Below are 19,796 nucleotides of genomic sequence, written 5' to 3' on the forward strand. Positions count from 1 at the left end.
TTAAGATTAACAGAGTTAAAGACACATGAACATTCAGCTATACTTTACTTCAAGTGTGCCTCATAGATTATTATTAAGAAACTAGGTTACTCAAGAAACATATCTCCAGATGAAAAATTCTGATGGATTGAGGTCAAGAAAGGGAAGACAATGTCAAACATTGCACATTGTGAGTCACTAGAAAGATAGGAAAAAGTGAGTAGATGCTGAACTTGGAGGTCGATGATAGAGAAACAATAACCCAGTGAGGAACCAGAAGGCAAAGCACAAGTTTCATGAGTGTCCATGGGATCTTCCATGGTCAAAGAATAGATTTAAAATATCTTTGTTTGAAGGCATAGCTCCACACTATCATCTGCACATACTGAAAATAATATGATTATAACCAAAATGTCTAAGAAAATTTAAAGTTATAAAATTTTCAAAATCAATTAAATTTCCTTATGTAACGTCAAATGAATATTCCTCAAACAATTTATTAAAATGATGAACAGATTCTACATTTTCTCTTAGCAAAAGGCCAAGAAGTGATCAAACAGACAACATAATTTTTCTTAAAAGATATGTTCAGGAGTAGAGAGTGAGAACTTTGAGAAACACATTTCTAAAGAACCATGTGCTGGACTACATTGTAATAATTCATTAGAAATATAACTCTAATCAACTTATCTTCTTTATGATTTTTAAATGTTAATTAAAATATAATTCTGTCATTTCTCCCTTTCTCTTTCCTTTCTATAAACCTTCTAATGTCCCATCCCTCCCAGCTCTCTCATGTTACCCCTGCTTACTTCCTTTCAAATTCATGACTTATTTTATATATATATGTGTGTGTGTGTGTGTGTGTGTGTGTTCATAAATATATAAATGCAACCAGCTGAGTCCATTTAGTGTTGCTTGTATGCATGCGATTTCAGGACAGACCGTCTGACATTGCATATCCCATCAGGGTACTCATTCTGGGAAAGACTAATTGTCCCTTTCTCAGGAGCCTTTAGTTGTCTGAGTTATTTGTGGAGTCCCATGAGATTTCTCCTTCCACATCAGTTTGTGTTTTCATTGTTTAAGTCTTGCTTAGGCAGCCATGTTGATGATGTTAACATGGACGTAATTTCTTTATTCTTTCTAGAAAACACAATCTCACAGCAGACTTTCTGATCCTCTGGCTCTTACATCTTTCCATGCTGTCTCATGATGCTCCTTGAGCCCTAGGTGCAGAAATTTTATTATAGACGTATTGGGGTTGTGGACCCCACAATCAGTTGTTCTTTGGATTTTAACCAGTTGTAGTTTTCTGTAATGGTCTCTGTATGCTGCCAAAAGATGCTGCCTTGATGAAGGGTAAAAGGGGCACTTACCTGTGGGTGTAAGAAGAAGTATTTTTGAAAGCAACTAGCAATTAAAGTTGTCTAGTAAAGCGGCACTAATAAGTTCTACTCTAAAATCTATAACCTCACACACCCCCAGTATTGACTATGTTTCTAGTATCAGGCATGATTTCCTTCCTGTTGAGTAGGCCCTGAATTGAATTAGAGAGTTGTTGGTTACCAACAAGTTATACATATTTAGGAATATCTTACCATTCTAGTCATTGTTGTGATTCGTGGGTATCAGCTTGGTAGGATAACTGATTGCTTCTCTCTATCAGCAGTTTGCATAGCACTTCTGATACTATAAAAAGTAGTCCTCTGGGAAGACGTTTTTGGGTCATATTCAGCCCAAATATTCCTAATCGTGTGGTCAAATTACATGGTACCTGGAGCAATAGGAACTTATCTTAAAGCTATAAAAGGCAACCAAGAAAAATAACAATATGCTGCATTCTTTGGGGAGACTCTTGGTCACTCCTCACCAGCATCTCCAATTGTGGGTTCCACACCTGGTGCTGAGTTTTTGTTAGATGTGGCATAGCTTTATTTATGCTATTTGTGTGTATACACACATACACTTTGGTATATTGTATGTAAATGTAGTTAATATAAAATAATATGAATCCTTAAAGCCTTTTTTAGTTATGAACATTTATTAAACTGTTATTAGTTATCACAAACATAAACCAATAGGAATAACAATATATATTGCAGACAACACAATCACTGGAGAAAAAATAAGACACAATGTTCATGGAGTACTGATACAGTTTAATGCCAGTCTTTGAAAGAACAAAATAGGGAAATATTTAATATTTGAATAAACTGAAGTGTTTGAGATTGTGAAAATAAACATAATCGAATATATATACGCAAATATAGTAAATCAATATAATTCCAAATTAATAGTTAACATATTTCAGAAAGATAATATATAAATGTACAATTCATATCTATATAGTTACAAGAGATTAACAAAGTTAAAGTCTAAGAGAGTGGTACTATATTTTCTAAAACAATGCTTAAATAAAAGATATATTAAACAGAAATAATTACATTTATATATAATTCTAATAATAAATTTAATAGTCTATCTGAAAATGTTTATGACTTGCAATGAAATATAAATTTGTTGACAATATGCCTTAGAATGTTTCTTTTCCTTTTTATTTTATTTATTTATTTGTTTGTTTATTTTCTTTTATTTATTTGAATTTTTTTTTTAATTTTACATACCAACCAGTTTTCCCTCCCTCCCCTTCTCCTGCTCTCCCCCAAACCCTCCCATCCTTTCCTCATAGAGAATAAAGCCTCCCTTGGGGAGTCAACATAGGCTGGCATACCAAGTTGGGGGAGGACCAAGACCCTCCCCCTTGCATCAAGGCTGAGCAAGGAATCCCACCATAGGGAATGGTCTCTAAGAAGCCAGCTCATGTGCTCAGGATAAGTCCAGGTCCCATTGCCAGGGACCACACAAACAGATCAAGCCACACAACTGTTAATCACATTTGGAGGGCCTAGTTCAGTCCCACACAGGCTCCCCAGCTGTTAGTCTGTGAGCTCCCACTAGCTCTGGTCAACTCTCTGTAGTTCCCCCATTATGATCTTGATACCCCCTTGCTCCTATAATCTCTCCTCCCTCTCTTCATCTGAACTCCAGGAGCATGGCTAAGTGCTTCACTGTGGGTCTCTGCATCTGCCTCCATCAGTCACTGGAAATAGGTTCTATAATGACAATTAGGGTAGTCACCAATCTGACTACAGAAGGCCAGTTCAGACACCATCTCCTCCTTAAGGTTTTGAAACAACCTCAGTGTCATTTAGCTTCTCCCTCTCCTTCGGAATATCAGCCATTTTCTTCTGTGGCCCTCCCTCTCCTTCTGTATCTTCTCCCTCCCCATTTTTCATATTTTAAAAATGATTACATTTGTTGTTGTAGAAAATATATGAATAAATGTTATAATCATAGTATTCCCATATTTTGAAGTTTAAAGAGGTAAAGACACAGAACTTGCTAAGTAAACTGTAAAATGGAACTGGAAGTTTAAAACATTCAATTTTGGTCTAAGCCTCACACTCAAAATAATAAGATGCAGGCTATTCACAAGTTTCATTTCTTCTGTCTGTGACACTCTCATTTCTGTCCAATTCCTATCTATGTATGGCATGTAAAACCTGGAAATCATATTTCAACAGGCAATATATAAATGCAAATTTTTTAGCTTTTCAAATTTAGTGGCTATGAGGCTTTTACACCCCCTTTAACATTTTAAACCATAATTTAAATATTACACACATATGGCAAAAATAGTATGCTTAAAATTTTTAAAGGGCTTGGAATGGAAACCAACAGTCACTTTTAGTTCCTTTCCCCAGAGTTTAACCCATTTAACAGCTTAGTTTTAGAACATAGTATTGGTTAAATCGGTGCTTTGAATAATACATTTATTTTCTACTTTCAAAAATCAACCATAGATATTATTGAATGATTTCCTACTCTGTTAGCTGAAAATTTAGATAACATCTCCTACTTGAGTTACTTTTGTTCATGTTTCTACCTTGTATGCTTTTATGACAACTCATGAATATTGACCAAAATCAAACTACTTGTGGCTTCAAAACACAGATTTTTCATCTTCAATGAGGAAATATTTTATAATTATAGCTTTTTAAAACAGACAGTCACTCTTCTATACTCCTTCTAGTCTCACAACTGTATTTCTTAACAATATGAACTTTATCTTTTTCTGCTATCTCTAGATAAATTTTGTCTTTTCTATAATCAGAGAGCAGAGTACCAGTCAAGTTTTTGGTAATTTGATTATGAGCTGATTAGTTTTAGGTTAAATGTAAATGTTAACAGTACTATGATAATGTTACACTGTTTCCTGGAAGCTAAGTGATGGACTTAGACATAATTTCTTCCTCTATGAATCTAGTATCATAATATCTGTGCCACTCAATGAAATATCCTTTAATATGTATCAGTAAAACAGATGGGATAGTGTATACCTTTAATCCCAGTATTGGGGAGAAAGAGGATATGGGAATCTCTGCATGCTCAAGGCTAGCCTGATCTACATAGTGAATTCCAGGCCAAACTGAGCTACATAGTATGACAGTCTCAAAAAGTTAAAAATTAAGTCATTGTCTTCACTTATTCAGATTTTCTTCAAAGGTCTCAGTCTTACACTGGAGAGAAGCCTCAACATTTTGAAATACTTATCACTGTTACAGAGGACAGAGATTCAGTTCTCAACCCTCAACGCTGGCTCATAACCAACTGTAACTCCAGTTCTTGGGGATCCAATGTCCTGATCTGGCTTCTGTGGATACTTCACATGTGGTGCACACATACATGCAGACAAACACCCACAGACATAAAACTAATAAATCTTTTTTTTAAATCCAAGTCTATGTAAAGATCAAATCTGCTTATCCTTATTTTTAAAAAAAAATAGTTTAACTGGTATTAAAATCTTCAAATTGAGCATGGTGGTAACATAATGTGTCCCTATACATACATATAGATACATATAAGGATATATATATGTATATATATGCATATATGTGATATTTAAATCAGGTTAAGCATACTTATATCTGTATCATTTCCATTATGGCTGTATTAATTTATATTTCCACAAAGATATTGCAAGTCCTTCTCTTACAGCTGTCTATTCTGGAAGATTTCTCAACGTCTCCTGCACAGTTCTCATCATGCAAGAAGTCATTGTTTTCCTATCTCACTTCTTCCTCTGTTGAGTTTATAACTTGTTCACTGTAACATATCTTCAAGTAAATTCTTCAGAAAATGCTACAGAACATAAAGTTCTGGAATGTTGCACATCTGAAAAGATCCTCCATTGTCTTCCTTGGATTTTTCTTCTTCAATACAAAGGCCTGGGTCCATATTGCATTTCAGTATCTATGGTGCTAAAAAGCTCAATTCCAATCTAATTCTCACTTGTTTACATGTAAGCATCTTAAATGCCTTGAAAGGTTTAAACTTTACTTTGTTCTTAACTATATTACATTTCACAGTAATTTTGTTACAGGTACTGTACAAAAATTGAATAAGTTCCCGTGTTCTTTTTGTGTCTCTTATTCTAGAAATCTTATTTAAATACTGGAACCAATATGTTATGTCTCATTCCTCCTCGCCCTTTTTCAGTGTTATCATTTTTCAGTTTGGGGAAAATATTCTTAATCTTCTACCTGTTTTTTTTTTTTTTTTTGGTTTTTTGAGACAGGGTTTTTCTGTGTAGCTTTGCGCCTTTCCTGGAACTCACTTGGTAGCCCAGGCTGGCCTCAAACTCACAGAGATCCGCCTGGCTCTGCCTCCCAAGTGCTGGGATTAAAGGCGTGCACCACCACCACCCGGCCTTCTACCTGTTTTTATAACATGTAATCATAGTTTTCATTTCCTAATGGATTTCTTATGTTTTTCTCTCACTGTCCAAATGCTCAGTATAAACATGTCTAAAGAGGAAAGGGTCTTATCTACTCTCTGCATTCTCTTTTATCAGAACACCGTCTTTAATTGCTTATTGTTTTTTATTGCAATTTTAAAACTATCAGTATTATCTAGTAACTTTAAAATTTGGAGTAACAATTCCCTTGGCCATTTAGAGTATTTACACAGAGCTTGGTACTTTTTCCATGCTTAATAGGCAAGGAGACTGTATCATTAAGCAGGCGGCGCCTGTGCTGAGCCTCCAAAATTTACATCATCCACTTTAAATATTTTAGGGAAACTAACACACGGTTTTGCAGTTGTGTTGACCTGTTTTGGAGCCCTACATCTAGGGGAGGAAATGCGATCAATTGCTTCTAACCTTCTTTCAGTAGTGCCCACGCTTTCAGTTCACTGGAACACTCCAAATGTTCTCTCTCCATATTTTTTGAGTCCATACTTCATTTTTTCAAGGTAATGGTAATGCACCTCCTTCTTCAGCCATTACCTACTCTGCCCCAGCTGACACATCTCATTCCAAATCTTCCATAACCACTCTCCATCATCTGTTCCTTTGAGGAACTTATTGAAAGATATCTACAAGTACTTCTTTGAACTATTTCCCTTGTCTTTGGGATTTAAAAAAATATTTTTATTGTTATACTCCACTGTAATTTTATTGAAATCAGGAAATAGAACAGATAAAAGCATATATTAGTCCATTGTTTTAAGCCATTATTTTTCATCTTTCAGGGGAAAAAACATATACATTGTTCTATGGTTTAATTGGAGAGGGGGATATATTTTTATTTCAATCTATGCACACTGGAATTTTTCATGGTCTTTTCATCTGTTAACTTGTAAATGTTTATGTGGGCCATCATTAAACATCATTTTCACATAACATATAGTCATATCATCTACTCAACTAGGTTCATTCAAAATATTTTAACATCTCTAATTTAAATGGAGACTACTTTGCTCATATGTTTTCATGTGTTGATAACAATTTGAACTGCCATATTCCAAGTAGGCTTAACCCAAGCTATATATAGATATAGCTAGATACAGATATGTAGATAGAAGATAGATAGAAGATAGATAGATAGATAGATAGATAGATAGATAGATAGATAGATAGATACAGGTATATGGCATGCATATACCTATATATTGATTCTCATGAATCACTTGCCCAGTCTTGATAAACTGGGGCTTAAGAATTTGTAAAATGATAAACTAAAAAAAGGTGAGATCACATGTAATTCCTTTCGAAGAAAGTGGAACATGATTCCAGTTCAGGTATCCTAAAAAGTTAGGGATTACAGAATGTGTAGTTAGTGTTGCAATAACAAAGCAAAACATGTCCCCATGCTTCATCTTCCTAATTAGGCAGCTTGGTGTCCTACCTACCAATTACAAATTATTCTTATGAGGAACATATATAGAGAAATATGAATCAAAATAAGATCCAAGCCAGATTGCTTTTGTCCGTGATTTGCCTTAAGCATTTCTTCTTTTTTGCTCAAGACAGAGGCACCAGCAGCAATGAACTAGACATTTATCAATTTTTACACTAGCCAGAGGAATATAGAAAAAATATGAATTAAGACTTCAAAAAATAAAAGGAAAAAATTAATAAATAGGAAAGTTATTTCTTTGTTCAGACCAAAGGTAAATATTTATAGGCAGATTGTTTATGAAAATGTATAAGATAAATTACTTCTAAATTCTGCTATTTAAAAATCCACAAAAAATATTTGCCCTTGGTTTTTGTCCTGGCATTTATGAAACAACAGCTGTTTTTAAGACCTATCCACAGTCAAAATGACTACATATATCAATACAAATATTAGTATGTATATTTAGTACATATATATTTTTTTTTTCATGAAATTCATGTTGTTTGTTACACATTGGGTTACTGAAACTTTCATTACATGTTCTCTTAGAGTCTGAAAACATGAGATTTTTAAGGTTTTGTTCTTTGCATGTTTATGGTTGCTCTATCAAGCCCTTTTATCTTTATATTGGGTCTTTCAATACTCTATACCTTTCAAGGAGTCTGTGATCAAATTTTCACTATTGTGTTGTATAAGGATGTATTTCAATGGAAAAATGAACTTAAAAATCAACTTTAGAGTTCTGTCTAGCTTATGTACTGTCAAGAACCATAAGATATAAGAAAGGGGGAGAGATCCCGGTGGTTGAAAATCAAGCTAACATGACTTCTAACAGGAGCAGGTACATCTCTGACAGTTTTGCCTGCTCTTAGGACTCTTTTCCTCCTATTAGGTTGCCTTGTCTAGCCTCCATATGAGGACTTTCAACTTGTCTTATTGCAGCTTGTTTTGTCCTATTTGACTTGGAGGGCTGACGTTTTCTGAAGGGAAATAGAGAGGGAATGGATCTGAAGAAGGGAGCTGGAGGGAACTGGGAAAAGTGAGGGCAGGGAAACTGTGGTTGGGATGTATTGTATGAGAGAAAAATCTACTCCCTATTAAAAAAAGAATGTCATTCAATGAAAACAAAGTCTTGAAATTTTTAAAAAAAAAAAGAAAAGAAAGTAACCATGCTTCCAACATTTTTATTTAGAGTAAGCAGGGACTGATTGATATAATGATATGACTTTTCTCCTTTATTTCTTTTCAGTTCATATAAACCATTTTTCTATAGTATTATATTTACATTTAGAGCATCAAAATAACAAGCCATGGCTCCTTTGAGGGGTTAAATACATTATAGTCAACATGATGCTCATTCACTCCGAACATGTGACATTCATTTCATGGATTTACTTTGTCTTATATACCCCCCTTTGTTTTCTTCTGAGTTTTGTATTGGATTCATTGACTTTGTTCAACCAACGTGTTTATGTTCCTCTAATTTCAGCATGTGGCAAATTGATGAAAATCACAGGCCCCATCACAGTCAAGACATCTGGAACTCGATTTGGTGCTTGGATGACGGATCCCTTAGCATCTGAAAAACATAACAGAGTATGTTACTTCTATAAATGCTTTTGCTTATAATTCAATTTCTCTTATACTATTTTCTTCCAGGCTATTCCTTTTCATCATGATATGGGTTCTGGTGTAAGGAGTATTATTTCTGATATTTTCCAATTACAACTGCTGATATATCTAATGTGTGGAGCAAACCTATTTTAGTAATATGTTCCTCTTACAGTTCTTCAGTACAGTCTAGTCTAATCGTCAGTGAATTTAGTCTTGGTTTGTGCTTGAAATGTATAAATCATACACATATAAAATTCTCTCATTATTCTATAAGAAATATGATCTTTATATTAAAAAACTAAGCACTGAGTAGTGAACCAATTTTTATGTAAATCAGTATATTGCTAGAGATAATTGTAAAAGAAATACAACTGAAACTAGTTAGCATGTTTTTACAAGTTGACAATGTCTGTGTTATACAATTAAATATAGTAGTAACTTTACTATAGTTCTGCTTATTAATGAATTTATTATGAATTAAGATTCTTAATAGTCCTATCCAAATGATATTTGTTATTAAATTAATGCAATAGTCTCACTAAAACCTACAAGATAATCCACTGAATAACAGTTCCTAGAAGGTTCTGTGGTAACTACAAAGAAACCATAGGTTTGTCATGTAAAATAAAATAGATATATTTTTAGGGCAAAGTGCAGGATAAAGATAAAGTCTTTCAGTTGTCTTTGATCATGTCGTTAAATCAGGAGATGTGCTTTGGAATAACATGTGATGGTTTTAGTCAGCAATAGGCATTAACTAGCCAGAAATAAAAAAGAAAAAGCAAATTAATTTGAAGGTAGTAAATTCAGCTGTTTCTTTTCCATACAGATATTCTTTTCTGAAAGATAATGTATCTGTGTGTGTTTGCATGTTCACATATAGAGAGAGGTCTGAGAACCGCGGTGATTCTTGATTCCCACCATTCAGGTCTGGGGGATGGAACTCAGCTTGTTCGTCTTGACAGCATCTTTACCTACTGAGCCATTTTGAGCCATTTTGCTGACCCTCCATACAACATCTTTACAAGGGCTGGCAGTGGTATCACATTTCAATGGGTTAGAACTAAGAACATTTGGCACCAAAAATTTGAAACTTTGACTGTTACTGTCTTTGTTTTGGAATTGTTGTAAAAGTCCAGAATGTAATCACTCCATTTGTTTCTCTTGTTTTTTCCCCTTATTTTCAGGTCTGGTATATGGACAGTTACACTAACAATAAAATAGTTCGTGAATACAAGTCCATTGCAGACTTTGTCAGTGGAGCTGAATCAAGGACATACAATCTTCCTTTCAAGTGGGCAGGAACTAACCATGTTGTCTACAATGGCTCACTCTATTTTAACAAGTATCAGAGTAATATCATCATCAAGTACAGCTTTGATTTAGGGAGAGTGCTAGCCCAAAGAAGCCTGGAGTATGCTGGCTTTCACAATGTATATCCCTACACATGGGGTGGATTCTCTGACATCGACCTAATGGCTGATGAAATTGGGCTGTGGGCTGTGTACGCAACTAACCAAAATGCAGGCAATATTGTCATCAGCCAGCTTAATCAAGATACCTTGGAGGTGATGAAGAGCTGGAGCACCGGCTATCCCAAGAGAAGTGCAGGGGAATCCTTCATGATCTGTGGGACTCTGTATGTCACAAACTCCCACTTAACTGGAGCCAAAGTGTATTATTCCTATTCCACAAAAACTTCCACATATGAGTACACGGACATCCCCTTCCATAACCAATACTTTCACATATCCATGCTTGACTACAATGCAAGAGATAGAGCTCTTTATGCCTGGAACAATGGCCATCAGGTCCTGTTCAATGTCACCCTGTTCCACATCATTAAGACTGAAGATGACACATAGGCAAATGTCATTTGTTTTTATCTGTCTTCACTGTCATTTATGATAGTCTCCATAGGAACCTGTCTGTGTTCATTTTTTTTTCTCCTTGATTGACTTGTCATCATTTCTCCAAAGTGAAGTATTTTATTGTATATTTGGAGTTTCAAAAAGTATTTGTCTAAGTTAATGTGTTGTTGGAAACACATGTTAACTACTAAATTCACAGGGCCTATCATGCCCTTGTCATGCAAAGCACTAAAAAGAGTTTAAGTGGCTAGAGTCTTAGTTTTGCAAAAGATTAATGATCTGCCTTGTCTTAGAACCAGACTAATGGTGGCTTAAATGCATGAATGTCTTCTTTTTTGAACTGTCATTTTTTTACTGTCTCTTGCTCTACATTAAGAAATATTTTCATAGGAATTAAGGTAAAAGAAAAGCACTTTCTCCCATTTATTTCTACAAAAAAAGATTTAAAGATTTTATTTATATGGAAAATACTATCAATCATGTTGCTGTTACCACATTCTCTGATGCGGTGCTGTGCAGTCATTTCGAAATCTCTTGCTGACATTTTCTTGGCAATATATATTTTTATCATTGTAACCACCATCGTACAATTGTATTTCTTCACTTCTGTGAAAGTCGTATTTTTTATAAAGTGCACTAAAATTTAATCTCAGTAATTATTCAAGTCAGTTTGCAACTGTGGTCGAGAAAGATCTTCTTGGCTAACCCCTTCACATAAGCACTATAAACTTAAAAAAAAAATCAAACCAGGGATCCTATACAGTATCTTTGTTTTGTCCTAAGTTCGTTCCACCATTGGCTCTGAATTTGAACACCAATTCAATGTCATAATACCCTGTTTCCTGGAACTATCCCACATAATTGTTGATAAAATACGTAGCTGTGTTATAAAGTCTATATTTGATTCTATTCATTTATCATAGTAGTGTTATTATGAACATACATATTAGTATTTTAACATATTTTACATGTAACTTTCAATAATGCCATTTCTTATATAATATGAAGCACATGAAGAGTATTAAGGAAAGAAAAAATGTGTAATTTTTTCTAATTAAAATTATGAACCATGAAGAGTTAATGGCAAGCTTGTACAAAAGAAAATGATGAAAAGAATTAGGAGTTGTCTTGGTAATCAAATGTATTAATCACCAATTCAGAAAATGAAATAATAAGGCAATCTCCAGATACCTTGCCTCACAGTGGGTTCAAAATTAAGGAATATAAAAAAACAAAACTTTGATATTTATGTTACTAACTCTACAGAACCTAAAATCAAATGTTGAACATGCCAATGAGTTTAGAAGTACTTTCCATATGTTAAAAAGAATTCCCCAAGGCAGCTTTATTAAAATTAATGAAGTTGTATTTTAGATTTTTAAAAATATATACTAAAATAAATAATATATAACTAAAGTATAAATTTTTATGTCATACATATATAATACCACATTTTTAAAACAAGCATATGATAATGCAGACAAAGCACTCTATAAATAGATATTGATATTTAGAGTAATTCATTTTAAATCCTGCAAGTGAAGAGTTATCCTCAAATATCCCATCAAAATTGGAGAATCTAATTACTTAATCTTGAAACTCAAGGTTGAATGAGTAGTTACTTTTTGTTAACAAAACGTAAGTATGATCTCATGGGCACCCTGTGGTTTTTTTTAATACTAGTGACTTCTCTTCCCAAACTTTTATGTAAGTTCCCATCTACAAATGAGAGTTGGAAAATTTAGGAGATTCATTTGTCATACTACACATATCACAAAAATAAGCAGTTCATACTTTATATAGCAATTTGTATAAGATTAAAAAAATCATGTCAGTTTTAGAAATGAATCAATTTTTAGGTAGACAGACTCTAATAGGAACCATTCTTTTTACGTTATATGGTATCACATACATTTAAAATATGGATGATCATGGCTTATTTGTGAGGTGTGCATCTTGTACAGAGCCTTGTTGTTTTCTATGTATGATGTCATCATCTATCCAATATATAGTGTATGTGCTGCTAGAGTAAGCTAAGATTTTATTGTTACTAGAAGTGGGGTAACATGAGCTTAAAATATGACTTGCATTAAATATTTACAGTTTATGAGCATTTCCTTAATAAATTATGTTCAGTTTTGTGCCTGAAATAAATAAGAACTTAATCACTGTTTCCTTTTTAATCTACAGCAAATAAAGTAATTTTATGAGGAAAATAATCGGTATTTTAAAATCATCCATAGAATGAACCCAAGCAGTGCAGAAATCTAAAGTCAGAAAATCTTCATCTGAAGTGAGCAATGTAACTGGTATTTTCTAAATTAATCAGATCATTAAAGTACTCGGTGTTATTCAAATAATATGTCTGTGTTCGGGTTGTGTTGGTGTGTTATTTGTATTTGTGAACCTTGAATCACGAGGCTTATTACTTGCATCTAAATTTATCTCTACAAGTTCAGATAATGATAATCTTCCATTGCATTAACAATGTTTGAAATAAAAGAGAAATAGCAGATACAGTCTATGCAGAGAAGATGGGTGATTAGTCATGCTTTATTACAAATCCTGTAGCCCTGGTTGCCATCCCCATTGTGGTTTCATTTATTTATAATTGTAAGCACTTTTTGTGATGAATATTTAAGAAAATATTAACTTCCTATTGGTGTTTACTTGTAATTAAAGAAAAAAAACACAACTATATCCTCAGATTTGAAAGTCACTGCCAAATTTCTGAGAACTTTTCCAATCAGAGTGATGACTCCCGAAGTATAATCATATAAAATTATGAATGTCTTCCCATCAAAATGAAAACAGTTTTCACCTAGTAAGATGAGTTTTACATGTACTAGTTCTGAAGTTTGAATCTCCTAAAAGAAAAGCTTTTGATTTTAAAGCAGCTCTCAGATCAACAACTGCTTGTTTTGGGAATGTTATATAAGAATACATTTTGGAGAAAAACAGAAAGCATACCTTCAAGTTAGAGCAACTACAAAAAAATACAACCATTGCAGAGCTTCAAAAGACCAAGCCTTACAGAAATAGAATAGTTTAAAGAGCACAATCAAAGATTGCATCTTGCTACCTTAAAGAAGTATAACACCATATTCCTTATCACCCCTACAAATAAGTTTCTGTGGCATTATCCAGCAACATTTGATGTTAAAGTCATCTTCTCCATCATCTCAGACATGGACCATATAAGAAAGGCTGTATAGTAGAGCAGTCTGCCTAGTACTACAAGTGGGGCACTTGAATTAAGCAAAGATTCTATGAACCTCAATTACTGACCTCTTACAGATAGAAATGGTAACTTCTAAAACACTCAGATGCACCCCACATCATGCAGTTCAGTAAACTATATCTTTACTGAAATCAAGGTCCTGGAATGTTTCCATTTTCTAAATTAACTTAATGTATCATAAATCTTAATAATTTGTTATTAACGTGGTCTACAGAGAATATCTGGGATTGAATAAAATCTGACCTTTTCAATGGTTATACTAGAAAAGCAGAATGGAAATATAAATATCTAGAGGAGTGACAGCTCAACAGTTCAGCAGTTAAGAGCACTTACTTCTCTTGTAGAATACCTAGTTCTGTGCAAGAGGACTGAAGGTCGGTGACTCACAATCTCCTATAACTCAATCTCTAGGGAATCTATCACCTTTAGCCTCCATGTGCATCTGACCTCACATGCACATACTCATACACAGATATACACATAAATTTTAAAAATCAGTTTCTAGAAGAAAAAAATGATTTCATTACAGCCTTTACATTATTTTTCAAAGGAATTGTAAATTTGGTTCATGAAAAAACTCTTAAATAACAAATAGAATATTATAAGTTATGCAACTTAGCCAACTGAAAATTTCTCCTTCAAACTTAACACACCCAGATGATTTACCTACCACACATGCTGAAAAAAAGCTCAGGGAAATGCTAGCCATTTTAGGTTAAGTGCTATAGAAGTCCTCTATAGTGCAATAATACATAGCCATTCAGGTTTTTGTTTTGTTTTGTTTTTTTGAGAGAGGGTTTCTCTGTGTAGCTTTGCGCCTTTCCTGGAACTCACTCTGTAGTCCAGGCTGGCCTTGAACTCACAGAGATCTGCCTGCCTCTGCCTCCCGAGTGCTAGGATTAAAGGCGTGAGCCACCACCGCCCAGCTGCCATTTAGGTTTTTATTACACAATCCTTGATTTTTTTTATAAGAACCCTGAATTCATACATGTATCATACATATATATGAAATGAATGAGTTGCTGACATGTATTAAAATGACCAAATGAATTACTTATTTACAAGCTAATAATAGATGCTCTAGAACCAAGACATATAGCTCTCAACACATACATAAGTCTTCATGTGTTAATTCTGGTAAGAATAGCCTGTAATAAAAATATGAAAATTATGTTCTCATTATGTCAACAACTATGAAAAAATTTTTAAATTATCATGATAAAGAGGTCTTGGAGTCTTCCAGGGATAGACTTCAATAATGTTTAGAGAGATACACTTTGAAAACCTTCCATGTAAAGTCATTCAAAGAATGGACTGTCACCCTGAGATATAAATGAGGTACATGACTTCTTTCTTCCTGTCTCTACAGCTCTGTCAAACAATATTTGTAATACTTCTAGTTTGGAGTTTGCATCTTGGAGTTAAAGATCTCACATCAGAGATCACAGAATCCTCTGAAAATATATAGCAAGCTTAATGTTCATCTGTGGTTGTAAGGTCATTCTGGTAGGTTTAAATTTTCATCAGATTCTCAAGGAAAGACATGATCCAAAAGGCTACTACTCTGCTAGTTTACAATCTCCTTCAATCCCAAATTCATCAAATATCTGTATATTAAGCACTGACTAAGTGCTTATTACTAAGCTATCTATGATCATTCTTTCAGCCTTTAAGAATCTCAATCAGCTCTCTATTAAAAACAAATCAACATTGTAATGTTGCCATTAAGTTATTTTCTTCATAAAAACTCAATATAAAACTAGACAGGAATTTTGTTGTATTTGAGCTAAATCCAACTATGCTTCTGTGATCCAGTCTTTGGGTCAGATTCTTGCCAAATTTGGTGACTCAAGAATTTGTATTATGAAGCCTATCCTATATCTCTGTGACAATATTTTCTTACAATTCCAAAACAGCCTTTTGGCAAGAGAGTTCAACTCTGATTGAAATTGAACAGATGCGGTGAGCTCAGTCAGATTTAAATACAAAATATTTTTCTCAATTAGCTGCTAAAGCAATAGAAACAGCAAAAGAAAAGGTTTGAATATTCACCATGGATTAGAAACTATTTTCATTGACAGAAAATTTTCAGAAAACTTCAAAAAGAAATAACATGTTTGATGAACACTATACTTGCATAAAAATTTAAAAATGAAATAATGTCATTTAAAAGTAACAGTACAATAAAAACAAAGCAGAGCACTGAAGCTTGTTAAATTTGCTTTGTGTTTTCTCTCCCAAAGGACTTGAAAAGATATACCCATTAGCTTTTATTCCAGTATCATCAAAAATAAGTATTTCTGCCGGGCGGTGGTGGCGCATGCCTTTAATCCCAGCACTCGGGAGGCAGAGCCAGGCGGATCTCTGTGAGTTCAAGGCCAGCCTGGTCTCCAAAGCGAGTTCCAGGAAAGGCGCAAAGCTACACAGAGAAACCCTGTCTCAAAAAACAAAAACAAAACAACAACAACAAAAAAAACCCATAAGTATTTCCTTCCTTTCTTTACTTTGTCATTTTGAATTTTAGAGATAGGGTTCCACCATATAACTCAAGCTGCCTATAACTTGTGATCTCACTACTACATCAGCTCTGAATACTACAGAAAAATAATATTCTTAGATTCTCTTTCTCTGTATCTATTAACTCTCTTAGAAGTTATTCTTAGTAGATGAATTTTTATATCAAAATTGAATTTTTTATAGAAAGATAAAATGAAATTATGTCAATCATTGCTGGTTCTAGATATTAATCTGAATAATTACTTCCCATTTTTTTTGGTTTATCCACTACTTTCAAATCTCATTGAGTCAACCCTATAGCTGACTACACAACCCTCAAATCTATATATCTACACTGAGTCATTTACTTTGAGGAATGTGTCTTTTGTTTGCTAACCTTTATTCTTCCCCTCTATTATCAGTTTTACTCATCTGTGTGGCTAAAAACCAGTTGCATCTACTGAAGTGAATACCTGTTCTGTCTATGACCTTGAAGTACCATGCTGGCTAGTTCAGTCGGTAGAGCATGGGAATCTTAATTCCAGGGTCATGTGTTTGTGCCCCATGTTTGGTACCAGATATTGCTGAATAATCCACAGATATTGATAAAGGAATTATTAATTTAGAAATTATTTTGGGGAGAACACCCACTTAACTCCATGCCCTCTCTTTTTCTCTATCTCTCTTTAGAAAACAAATAAACAAAAAAGCAAAAATAGTATAATAAAAAAGAAAAACAAAACAAAACACACACACACACATACACACACACACACACACACACACACAAACCCCACATCCATAAAAACACAAAATCAGAAGTAATAATAGTAGCCATTTTTAAAGTAAAATTGCAGCTTGCTCTACACTCAGTTTTTGTTTCCCTGTTTCCCGTTTCTCCCTCTGTGAGGAAGATCTTCTTAGAAACACACTTTGTTTTCAGAAGAACAGACAGAACTTTATAAAGGGTGTCTGTACTACCGGACCAAGAGAAGAAGCCACATTGGCCAGTCGCATTTTATGGCCTCCTTTCAAAGGCTGCTGCTTAAGAAACCCAGTGGTCACTAGGCAGTCAATCATTCCAAAGTGGAGCACCTTCCAATGCCTTGTAAGAGAAATCATAAAGGACATCCCTTTATATATTACAAAAAAAAAAAAAAACCTATTGAAGAAGTTAGAATACTTGTTCAAAAACTAAATCTAATGCCATGTCTTTGACAACATTGCTATTATCTGTAAACAACAGTATCTGATTCCATCAGTAGGCTTCAAATGCTGTCCTTTCGAGCTGGAGTTTGCAAGTGATTCGATTCCTGTGGCCCTGTCATGAAAGGATAGGTGAACTTCATTTGACAGAGATAATAAATCACAAACACTCTTCCCAACTCCAGTGAAAGCAACCTTATTCTTCAACACTTTTTAAGAGTCTCTATTTTAAGCCCTTATTCTCAAGAAGCACTTTGTTGTTTAAAACAAAGTATGGAAACCACTTAACTATATGGTCCCCAAGGTTTCTTGCAGCTCTGACTTTCAAGTGCTGAGTATTTCTAAAAGATCAATAAAGGCTGTGCATGAACTGGGATTCCGAGGCTTGTGTAGCTCAGCCTGTAGGGAAAACACCAGAGGGCAGAAAGAAATGAAAAGGAAAGTATGCTTACACTGTTTCCAAAAGTTTCCAATCAGTTTCTAAGGAGCAACTTCTATTATGTTAAAACAAAGGCAAACATTTTAAATTATTCTACTATTTACCTAAAATGTACCAGTGGATCTTCTCCCCATAACACAGAAACTTAAGTTTCCTTTTGGGGCTCTGTGGTTAAGAATACTTGATGCTGGGTGGGACTGGACTGGGCCCTCTGCATGGGTGAGACAGTTGTGTAGCTTGGTCTGTTTGAGGGACCCCTGACAGTGGGAATAAGATCTACCCCTGGTGCACAAACTGGCTTTTTGGAGCCCATTGCCTATGAGGGGGACACCTTGCACAGCCTTAATGCAGAGGGAGGGGCTTGGACCTGCCTCAGCTGAATGTGCTTTGCTGATTCCCCATGGGAGGCCACACCTTTTCAGAGGAGGAGATGGAGGGGTGGGCTGGGGGAGAAAGCTGGGGCGGGGGAGCAGAAGGAGGGGTGAGGGAGGGATCTGTGGTTGGTATGTGGAATGAATAAAAATTTCTTAATAATAAATAAATAAATAAAAATAATATTTTAAAAAAGAGTACTTGGTGCTCTAGAGCACCAAGGATTGATTCCCAGCACTCACAAGACATTCATACATGGCTCTAATTCTAGTTTCAGGGGATCAAGCTGCTCTGGTCTCTGTTGGCACCAGGCACATACATGGTACACATACTCACTCAGACAGAGGCAAAACATTCATGAATGTACAATAAAACAAAGTAAAGACTTCCACCTTACATTGCATTTATGAAGTCAACTTCTCTTATCATTTCAACTGTTATTGAATGTCTAAGAAATCCATTTACATCCCCAGCTTTAGAACTAATGTCTATCTAAGTGATGCCTCATACAAATGCTCATGTAAATTAAAGGCAGCTTATCTAGAGATGAACTGATGTCTCTTCTCCTAGATTCCCTAGGGGATAAAGTTCTAATCCTCTTCAGAGTTTATGTAGCTCTTCAGCATCCTCAGCACACATAAAGTCAGGTTTCATTATCCCCCAAAGATCCTTTTCACCTGTGGTATACTGTTCACATCTTTGTCTATTTGATCACACTGTGCTTATGTCCTAAAGGGAAGTTTTGGTTTTGCTACTTATAGAGAGCTTTAATAACTGTCCCCTTAGCTATGTAATTTGCTCCTTCTTTGTGTCTGTGGGGTCACATTACCTTGTAACTTCCTTCCTTCACAGTATTGTTACAATAACTATTTGTTTATTATCTCTCTTCCACCCTACACCATGAGTTTCCTATTGTTGAAAATAACATCCACATTAGCATATTATTATTCCCTAGTAAACTAAAGATTCTGTATGTTGATCCCTTGAGCAGGCAAACCATATTTTACCCAAAACACCAGCATTCAAAAGTGAAGTACAACAGGAGTCAGACAAGCTTACAAGGAAACAATGCGTTTGTCTCTGCTGGGGTCCAGAGTGATTTTGGTGAACTGAAGTCAACAAAGGACCAGTTCACAAGAGCGTAAAACAGACAAAAAAATCCTGTCCTTTCCCTGCATAGTTCAAATTATTAACATTCCAAATTACTGTGAGCTGTTTTGTTAGACCAAAATCTGTCAGAGGTGGCTAATGGTGCTGTAAAATCTTAGGACATAAACTGCATGTTTAAACTGGTATTTCACTCTATAGGTTCACAGAGGGTATGCTGA

At 34.6% G+C, this 19,796-nt stretch overlaps 1 protein-coding gene across 3 annotated transcripts in view; it reads left to right on the forward strand.

The window, feature by feature from the left end:
- Positions 1 to 10,708, forward strand: part of Olfm3 (olfactomedin 3) — a 44,085-nt gene extending 33,377 nt beyond the window's left edge. For all 3 annotated transcript variants that reach the window (XM_059264982.1, XM_059264984.1, XM_059264983.1), the window contains 2 exons: positions 8,719 to 8,825; positions 10,031 to 10,708. In XM_059264982.1, coding sequence (XP_059120965.1) covers positions 8,719 to 8,825; positions 10,031 to 10,708 — 785 coding nt within the window. The remainder of the gene's footprint in view (positions 1 to 8,718; positions 8,826 to 10,030) is intronic.
- Positions 10,709 to 19,796: the final 9,088 nt, after the last annotated feature.

The sequence above is a fragment of the Peromyscus eremicus genome, chromosome 6, assembly GCF_949786415.1.
Source record: "Peromyscus eremicus chromosome 6, PerEre_H2_v1, whole genome shotgun sequence".
In the NCBI taxonomy this organism is placed as follows: Eukaryota; Metazoa; Chordata; class Mammalia; order Rodentia; family Cricetidae; genus Peromyscus; species Peromyscus eremicus.